The 10,124-nt window shown below is 46.8% G+C and overlaps 1 protein-coding gene across 1 annotated transcript in view; it reads left to right on the top strand.

The window, feature by feature from the left end:
- The first annotated feature begins 2,725 nt into the window (after positions 1–2,725).
- PDZRN3 (PDZ domain containing ring finger 3) overlaps positions 2,726–10,124 on the top strand; it is a 121,202-nt gene continuing 113,803 nt past the window's right edge. Inside the window, exons 1-2 of the mRNA XM_031605733.2 lie at positions 2,726–3,666; positions 8,924–9,010. Of these exons, the coding sequence (XP_031461593.2) occupies positions 2,950–3,666; positions 8,924–9,010 (804 nt within the window). The 5' untranslated portion in view covers positions 2,726–2,949. The remainder of the gene's footprint in view (positions 3,667–8,923; positions 9,011–10,124) is intronic.

Raw genomic sequence — 10,124 nt, 5'->3', positions numbered from 1 at the left:
TGCTAGCATGCAGACCAAGACTGGATTACAGTGGGTACTTCCATTATTCCTGCACTTCATGAAGCCCAGACTTAAAACAGAATTCTCTGTGACAATACAGAGGAGTGCTCATAATAAAAAGGAAAATAAATAACTTCAATACTCTCAGATATCGTGGAGGGAAATTAATGTAACTATCTGGACAGAGAGCACTGAACGTGGGTGATTGAAAAAACTCCCTTAGAAGCCCCAGAAATAAGCATTATTTTGCATTTATCTTTATTTGTATTAATTTAGGAATGCGTTCTTATAGCCAAATTTCTTCTGGGCCTTGTCTCTTAATAAATAAAATACAAACATCACTATGAGTTTAGTTATGTGAAGAGATGAGGAGGAGGAGGAAGCAAGTTATGAAATGAGCACAAATGATGCCCATCTTTCAACTGAGGTTTCCAAGGCATTAAAACAGCTGTTAATCAACTACACAAAAATATGTATGGAACGTCAAGAAAGGACATTCATGTTTCTGCTGGGTGCTATCTTCTACTTCTTGCTCAAACATTCCTTCTGATAGAAGGATTGATTCCTATTTTTTTATGCTTGTTCTGTTGCTGATCTACAATTACCTTTAAGCATCTGCTTTATTGTTCCATCAACCATCTCTTTGTACACAGAGACCATGGAATCCAAGCTCTACTGCCAAGCTGCAGTGTAACCTCTTGCAAAATACTTGAAATAAATGTCATATAAATCATTATCATTGTGAGCTGTCTATACTGTGCTTGATGCTGTGCTCCACCATCATAAGGCAGACCATTTGGTCCACGCTTGCCAACTGTTCTGCTATCCTCTATTAACCCAACTTAGATTTCTACCAGCAGTAAAACAAAGGTTTTGTATTTTGCTGATACACATCTAAAATATATATAGTACAACAAAGCTCATAAAATCTCAGAGAATACAGAACCTTTCAAATCTATAAAGCTCTACAGCACCAGGCAATGAACAGAACGCTGGTAAAACCGTGATGTTTTAGATACGCATTCAGTATAAGGCACGTATTACAAATATGCTAAAGATATTTCAAGTATGCTCATGAGCACAGTGGCAGAAAAAAAATACATACTGAAAAAACCTTATTTTTGCAGGTCTTCCTGTGTCTGTGCTACATCCCAAAGCACAACAATGACATGCCCGTATCCTTACAGTGGGACAGCAGAATTAAACGACAGCCCCATGAGTTCAGAAGTGCTGCAGCCCCAGCTCACCACCTCTGATGGGCAGAACTGACCACACACAAACCATCTTCCTCAGCTGTGGCAATGTAATTTCAGCCCTGCTGGCAACATGCTGGAAACCAAACCTCCTTTCAGTTTCAAACCTCAGCCTTTGAAAGTAACATTAAAGGCTCTTGTTGAGAAACTGCTTTTAAATTTTATTTTTTATTTTTATTTTATTTTTTTTTTTTAAGGGAGAACTGATATTTAAGTGTCTCCAGTAGGGAAGGCTCCATTTGTGCCTTCAGATAATGGCAGCAGGGAGAGGGGAACTTTGGTTCCCTGTCAGCATTCCCAACTGCTGCCTAAATACAAGACTGCAGTGGCCTTTGAAAGCTTCTATCATACCTGATTTATAAATAAAGTATCCATTCCTACATAAACGTCACGTTAAAGGGTGTCACAGAACTCAGCACAGCATCTGCCTAGCCACGACTTCACATGAAAATGTTATTCAAGCTCTTGCCCATATTTTCCATCCAAATATTTGTACAGTTTCAGATGGCTTCAGGAGCCCAGCACTGACATCACTGCTGAAATCAGTAGAGCTCTGCCTCCAGCTCCACCGGGCCGGCCGTGCATCCTGCACAAAGCTGGGAGCAGCAGCCCCAGACTGCCAGGATATCGGTGATGGACACGGCGTTATCATCCCTACCTGCTGCAGCCCACTCCTCAGCATGCGAGGAAGCACTGTATGCTCATCTAAGGTCGCAAGGCGTTTGTCACAAAGGGCTCTGAGAGCAGCTATCTCCAAACAGCCTGTAGCAAAACTTCCCTGATCGCGTACCCAACTCACTGCATGTGATGCACGCTGCCTTTAGCTTTATGGATCACGAGTAGCTGGAGTGAAATGAGCTACAGACTGAATTCAACTGGACTGAATTCAGCTGAACGTGCGTGCCTGAAGCATCCCGGAGCGCAGCCACGCGTGTACCGGCCAGGCACCTCCCAGCGGTCGGGTACAGGTCGACAACACCCCAGAAGCTCGGAAATCATTGCCCCGTGATGGGGTGTGCGTGGAGGTCACTGAAGCTGACGCTTCTAGTTGGGCATCTGTCTTACCATGAAGGAAAACACGTTAGAAGGACGGAGCGGCTCCCGCCGGGCCCGGCACGCCACGTGCCCCTCAGCCCTCAGCCCTCCCGGTGCTCCCCGTCACCTGCAGGGGCACGGCAGCTGCACGTCGCCCCGCCAGGGAGCACAAAGCCGCCCTTGTGCCTCACCGGGGGCCCTGGGGGACGTTCCGTCGGAGCTGCGAGGGGCAGCGAGAGATTGTGAAGGGCTTTGAGGGCGGCACGGAGCCGCGACGGACGGCGCGCACCTCCGACGGGCTGTGAGGGGCAGCACGGGGCTGCGAGCGGGCTGAGGGGCGGCACGAGCCGCGAGGGGCCCGGGGGGCGGCGCGAGCTGAGGGGCGGCGCGGGCCGGGCCGGGGCGGGGCGCGCGGCGGGGCCGTGTGCGGGCGGCGCCCGGCAGTGCAGCGAGCGGGGCAGCGGGGCCGGGCGCTCCGCGGGAGCGGCGGAGAACGAGCGGCCGTTCCGTGACGGCGCTGCGGGCCGGACTGCCCGCGGGGAGCTGGGGCTGCCGGTTCTGCTTTGCTTCTCCCGTCCCGTCTGCGCTTCGCTTACTTCGGCTGGGCTTTTTTTTTTTTTTTTTTTTTAATCGTTATTATTTTTTGGAAAACGGAAGGAGGATGGGATTCGAGCTGGATCGCTTCAGCGGGGAAGTGGACCCCGACTTCAAGTGCAACCTGTGCAACAAGGTGCTGGAGGACCCGCTGACCACCCCCTGCGGCCACGTGTTCTGCGCCGGCTGCGTGCTGCCCTGGGTGGTGCAGCAGGGCAGCTGCCCCGCCAACTGCCAGCGCATCTCCGCCAAGGAGCTCAACCACGTCCTGCCCCTCAAGAGCCTCATCCTCAAGCTGGACATCAAGTGCGACAACCACGCGCGGGGCTGCGAGGCGGTGGTGCCGCTGCAGCACCTGGGAGAGCACGCCGAGACCTGCGACTTCTCCCCCGCCAAGTGCCGCAACCGCGGCTGCCGCCAGGTGCTCAACCTGCGCGACGTGGAGGCGCACATGCGGGAGCGCTGCGAGGCGCGGCCGGCCGGGCTGTGCGAGCAGGGCTGCGGCCTGATGCTCACGCACGGCGAGCGCCGGAGCGGCGGCCACAGCTGCCTGCGGGCCCTGCGCGCCCACGGGGCCGCTCTGCAGGCGCGGGCGGCGGCGCTGGAGAAGGCGCTGAAGAAGGAGGCGCTGCGCGCCGGGAAGCGGGAGCAGTCGCTGCTGTCGCGGCTGGCGGCGGCGCAGCTGGAGCTGCAGGTGACGGCGCTGCGCTACCAGAAGCGCTTCACGCAGTACAGCGCCCGCCTGGACGCCCTGGCCCGCGCCCGCTCCGCATCGCCCGGCAAGGTAAGGGCGGCTTCGCGGTGACAACGCGCCCGCCCGCGGCACCCGGCGTGTGTTCTCCTCCGTTCTCTCCCCGTAACGAAACTGGAGTTTCCGGGGCTGGAAATGGCACTAAGCCTCCAGGAGCGGGGGGGGGGTGTTTGGTGCCCTGGGGGCACGCTGCGCTGTCTGCGTGCCGGGGTCGGACACCTGCTCAGTCCCTGCATTTTGTCCTTAAAAGATCAATTTCCGAGGAGAAAAATTAACTTGATTCCAGGCAGTCAGAAATAGGCTATTTATAAAGTGCCCAGAATCAAAAGGCAGAGCTGCAACAACCCCCGAGCTCTAATTGGAAAGAGGCTCCCCAGCGAGGGAAGCGCTTGGAGCCAATTATCTTTTAAATGAAGAGACTCGGAGCCCTCTCGGTGACCCGAAATGCGCTGCCACATCCCGGCACGGCCACATCCTGGCACAGTCACATCCCGGCACAATCACGTCCCCGCACGGCCGTTCTCAGCTGTTTGGGCTGTCACAGCCGTGTCTCCGCCACGGTGGTGCTGGGGCTGCAAGAGCTGTGCGAGGGAGACAAAACTCAGTGTTACATTGTGTTTTCTTCTTAGAGAGGCCACCATGTTTTGCCGACTCCGAAAGTATCTTAACACTGAGCCAACTCTTGTGACTTGGGGCAGTACTGGGCAGGATGCTAACCCACACAGAGCTCCTGCACAGCCTTGCTGCCCCCTCACACCTCAGCTCTGCTCTGCTCCCAGCAGCACAGCTTCCCTTCATGCTGCTCCATGGCCAGTGCTGGTCATGTTGTTTATGTGCTGTTTCACTCTGTAAAGTTAGTGAGCTGCACCAAAGGTGCTACTACCAATAGTTGTAAGCGTGCAGGGTGCATACAAACAGCAGAACTTCTTATCAAATTGATGGATGCAGCTGGCCAGGAGGACTGGGCTGGTTTTCAGCCCTATTACAAAAGGCTGCTATGCAGCTTTCTGAAGCGGTGCCTAATCTGAAGAAAGCTGGAAGGTGTCATGTCACCACAGGCTTGTGGCTCAGCGGTCAATCACATGTCTTTCACAGCAGTTTGGGCAGCCCTCCAACACCAACAGCTTCATTCTGCCTTGTGCCCAAAGAATTACAATCAGGAAACTTGCATCTTTGTGCTCTAGAGAGTGCTTTGAAAGGCCTTTGGTAATCACCTAGTGCAGGGGATGCTTTCCAGTTTGGGGATGTGGCCTGCTTCCAAGCTGCTCCTTAGGGGCTGTTTGCTCAGAGTTTCTAGCACAGGCTGCACAGCGCGGGATGCTGGTTATAAACACTTGGCAGGGCATTGTGTGCTTGCTTGAGGATTAGATTCCTCACTGCCTGGATTACATGTATGATAATATAGAATAACAGACTTCAACTTCAGAGGAAATTGCATATCCAAAGCGTGCAGCACCACTGCTGTCATTATTTTATTATGAATAGATTCATACTAGATAGGTTTTGTTATAAACTGGAATTGTCCTGTGTTAAAACACCTAGCACTAATGAATGGGGTTCAGAATGTGGTGATTCCCAAACTTATTGTAGGATGTTCTGGATTCTCTGCAGATGGAGAAAAAGGGATGTTCTGACTGCTGATGGGTGGTTGCTTGTTTCTGCAGATGTAGAAGCAGACTAGAATAAATCAGAGGTTGTTCCTTCCAGTCAAAACAAAGTGCCCACTTACAGTTCTGTTTAAAGGCTTAGTTAAGGGGAAATATGATACTGATGGATGTAAGACCCATCATGAAGGACCCAAACTTTTGGCCATTTGGCTGGGGAGATCCAGACACGTTTGCCTTAAAACAGTCTTCCTTTGTGGCATTCCATTTGTCACTCAGCTTTCCCATGCTTTTGCCATAACATATTAATAGATGAAATATATATTTTATACACACTCAGAGAGTCTTCTGATAATACCTCACAGTTCTGTTAGTCCATTAAACAGATGGCTATTAAATAATTCTAGCTCTGTTTACCACGTGTACACTTTTCCATCCTCTTAGCCACTGAGGGAACACTTTAATTTCGCAGTGTATTTACTGGATGTCTGACCCATGCTTATTCCAAAAGACAAATCTGAAGGCTTATTTGGAGGGAGATTTTATCCCTCGGTTGAGAGGTGAGGCTTACTGCGGACAAGCTTAAGGAGGGAGTGGTAGAAAAGGCAGCATGTCTTACTCAAAATTATTGTTCCCTTTGATCAGACCTGTCCATCCTGGAACATCAAAGTCTAAGTAAGCAAGAAAAACCTCATACTATTCAAACAATGCTTAATCCTTGCTGAAACATACCTCTGTTCACACCTATTGATAAGCTGATGTAGTCGAGCCTTTATGTACACAGCCATCAAAGTCCTCTGGGAAGCAGTAGGAGGGGATCTGAACCAACTCATGGTGCTGGTTCCAGTCTGCAGTGTAAAAGCTGTACCTGGCAAGGGGTGCTTTCAGGGTGGCATTTATACTGTACAAATGTCAGTCTATCAAAGGTGAATGAAGGTTTTGAGGCGTGGCAAAGCATGGTCTTTGGAAGTCTGGTCTTATGCCCTTTTGCTTTACTGACTACAGGAACCAATTCATGATCTGGTGTTTAAGACCTGTGGTCTAGTGCCTCTGTGGAGGTAGTAGCACAGGTTTTAATTGCATGAATGCCAAATGAAGCCCTTTAAGACATGATTGTATTCTTTCTCAGGCTGACCCAAGCAGGCTCAGCTGGGCTGCAGTCAATAAACAAGGAGCAAAAGTGTTTCCTGTAACAGACAGAGTTTCCTTGCCACTGTATTACCAAAGAAATCAGTCTTGCAATACATGAAGCAAAAGGCAGTCTATTAGATCCCCATTACTCAGCTGGGAAGAACAGAGAGCTGCAGCATTTCCAGTTACCTCACTGCCTAATGATTGCTTCACTGGAATGCTAGACGTATTAGAGGAGGAAAGAATGGCAGAGCTCTGGAAGAGTAATTTACGTCATGGCTTCCTTAAGAAGCAAAAGCAGTTGTGAAAGAAATTGCTAAGACTGAGAGGTGAATCTGCAAAAGTTACCAAGTACCAAAGCAATGCACTGCTGCCTCCCATGTGCTTGGCTGTTTAGCACAGATGGTGGAGTTATCACTGAATGACACGAGGAGTTTGTCTGTAACACTACTCTGCTGCCAAAGGGACGATGCAGACAGGGTACAGATGTGTCAGGACTGAGCGGAAAGTTTCTTAAAAGCCCGGAGTTCATTTTTCAGGAATACTTCAGAAAAACACTGCAGTGTAGAGTTTGGATTTTTTCCACAACTTTTGGCTACCTGCTTTACTACTTTTTCTGCTAGGCATACAGGCATCAAATCGTAGCCACATAAGGAGACTTTAATGAAAGTGTTCAATTTTAATTAGAGGAAGTGTCTCAAGAGCAATGTTGTAATTGTTTCTTGATTGTTCTAATTGATTTGCTTTTTAAAAAAGGCATAACAGTGGAAGTAAACACTGTCACATCCCTGTCTTTCAAATGCTGAATTATCAGTCCCTGAAAGCAGCCCCCCAGGACTGTAAGTTTGCTCCTTGAAATGCTGTCTGACATATGGGTTTGAAGGCTCACAGAGCAACAGTCCTCCTCTGAGTACCTGATTCTTACTGATGCTGAGTGTAGGCAAATTAAAATAAAATCAGTTGGAACTCATTCATATTTCCCTGTAACAGGCCCAAGAGTACTTATTATGGGACCTGTAGGAAAGATAAGATCACAGTCTGACAAGAAAATTGTAAACCACATTTTCAGGTGAAGACTGTTGGCTCAGCAGCTCTGTGGTCAGCAGAGCTCTGCCAGCTTACACTGGGAGGGAATTGGGCTTTGTAATCTCCCCCAGATCTGTGAGAGTAATTCAGTAATCCAGGATTACTTGGACATTTTTTTATGAGTTTAATAGACATTAATATTTGATTGGCAACTTCAAATTGATATGTTAGAAGAAAAATGCACAAGCTAAAACCAGCTGCATCAAATTACAATGTAACTGTTGTAATTTTTGTCATTAATTGGTTATGAAAACCAGACTTGTAAGATAACTTCCTCAAACCTTCTTTGTGTTCATAACTTTTTCACCCTATGGATAAAACAAAGAAAAAATCTCAGAGGTAGAAATGTTCAGAGATATCTGTGGATGCACACCGTGCAGTTGGGAGTACCCTGTTCTTATTTCTGAAAAAGAGACTATTATTTAGATGGCTTTTTGTAATTGTGAGCTGCTGTATAGTCTTGTAGTGTTTTGCTATGAATGATAGCACTTGATTGAGTCTGAAATTATTACACTGTGAGGATTTAGTTGTATTCTTTGGTGCCTGTATGCAGGTTTGTCCTAGCAAAATGTATAGGCCTAAGTAGCATCACACTGTCACAAAAGAGATTTTGTGTAAGTTTATAGATGTACCTTTTATGAGCATATCTGCGCTTAGGAGCAAGCTTGGGTAGGTCAGGATAGCAAATGATGTTTGCACAGTCCTTCAGACATTACAAGGCTGTCCTGCCTTTCTCTGTTGGTCATTTTAAATTTATTTATTTATTTGTTTATTTATTTTGCATAATCAGATGTTTGTTCACTGCAGAATTTTATGTTTTAGGGAATTAATATAACAGTTTTCAGTGCTGAGGAATTTCTGTTTTGCTAGTGTTAAAATTCCAAAGAAAATTGTATTCAGAATCTCTTTCCAGCAGGCACTCTGAATGGCCATCAGCATCATAGGCCCTTTGCAAAATTTGTAGCAGTTTTGTTTAAAGCTGTTTCTAAAGCTCGCCAGAGATTTGTTGTTGTATCACAGTTCATATTCGATACTGTTTAAAACAATGTATTGCAGCTAGCGCCAGAGAGAAACAACATAAAAATGCAGTCCTTCAGACACCCTCAAGCACTGGAAAAGTCAAGAATCTGACTACTGGAGCCGCGGAGTATTTTACATAACAGATCACATATGACTGGGTCAAGTAGTTGCAGGAACAGTATTGCATATAAATATCTTCTGTTGCTGTTAAGTGTCTCACTGTAGATCTCAATAAAAAATACGCATAAATCTCCAGGGCGGGTTTTGCAGAGGCGCCGTGGGGTGGCTGCAGCCGGGGCTGCTGCCTTCCCAGCTCTGCCACAGAATTGTTCTAAACTTCATGGGAAAAGGAACTAACAAAGCGACCCAACAGACCGGGATAGAAGTGTTATCTGTCCTGCTCATCAGTGCACACAAATGCTTTGAATGCATCTCTCTGTTCTTTACAGGGTGAAGAAACTAAAGCACTGACTCTCGTCCTTCATCGTGACTCAGGCTCTCTTGGATTTAATATTATTGGTGGCCGACCATGCGTGGTATGTTAATTGTTAAAATATGTTTGCCCTTTCCAGTTGGGAAAAGCATGTAGGTCAACACTTAGAGGAAAAATGCTGCTGACAACTATTTGGTTCTCTTGGGATTCTTTCAGAGCAAATCTTACATTCAGATTAATATTGGAGGTCTAACTGTACGTTCTTTTCTCTCACACGTTTAATCCTGCACACGGTCACAGCTAGTGACACTGATACAGGTGGAATGTCACTCCCAAAATGCAGACAGCCCCGGTATCTTTTTCTCAGACCATACTGTTTCGAAGACAGTGCACGAGTTCAGGACCCGCAGCTTTAGACCTTTTATAGTTCATTAAGAAATCGATATTTACTCTCCTTTCCACCAGAGATTAGGCTGCCCTCTGTGCAGGTGAAGGGATGTAATTTAAACAACCTACTTTTGAATTCCATGATTTCAGCAGATGTTTCCTGCACACTCACTAATATATTTTTTCTTGATGCTTGCTGGCAGGAGCTGCTGCATCTGACTTTAATTAGATCAAGGAGTGGAATATACCTTGTCCTAGCAAGTTAGAAAAGTGCTCAGAACTACTCCTTGGCCTGTCGGAAATGTGACATTAATGACAATTTATTCCTGCTAAATTCACTTGAAAGTTATTCTTTACAGTTTTTCAGTTTTTCAGTTCCTTTTCTGAGAATTGTTCTGCACAGATAGCAGATTTCACAATAGTCAGGGATATGAAGATACCTTATTAGTTAGAGGTTGTTTTTCAGTTTTATTTTTAAGGTTCCAAAGGAAGAGCCGTGCAACTAAAAATAAAAATGCACCGTTGCTTTCTGTTTGATGTGCAATCAAGCTGCTGTCTCACTGGATTCTACATTTTAATAATTATAATGACAGCTACTACTGAGCTGGCCTGAGTCAGAAGAAAACAATTATCCTGCAAATGATGAGCCTAATGAAAGTCCATTCCTGGCTGTACAGTTACTCAGAATGGATCAGGTGTTCTCATTAGTCCAAATAGTCCCATATTAAGACATCACTAAGGATATTTATTCCACATTACATGGACTGCTGTGGCACAGGCGAGTTTTAGCTTAGCACAAATTAGAGTTACTTCAAGGTTCAGTAATGTGT

Source organism: Phasianus colchicus, chromosome 11, assembly GCF_987193195.1.
Source record: "Phasianus colchicus chromosome 11, bPhaCol1.hap1.1, whole genome shotgun sequence".
NCBI classification, from domain to species: Eukaryota; Metazoa; Chordata; class Aves; order Galliformes; family Phasianidae; genus Phasianus; species Phasianus colchicus.
The sequence above is the reverse complement of the archived record's forward strand: the minus strand, read 5'-3'. Positions and strand labels throughout refer to the sequence as shown.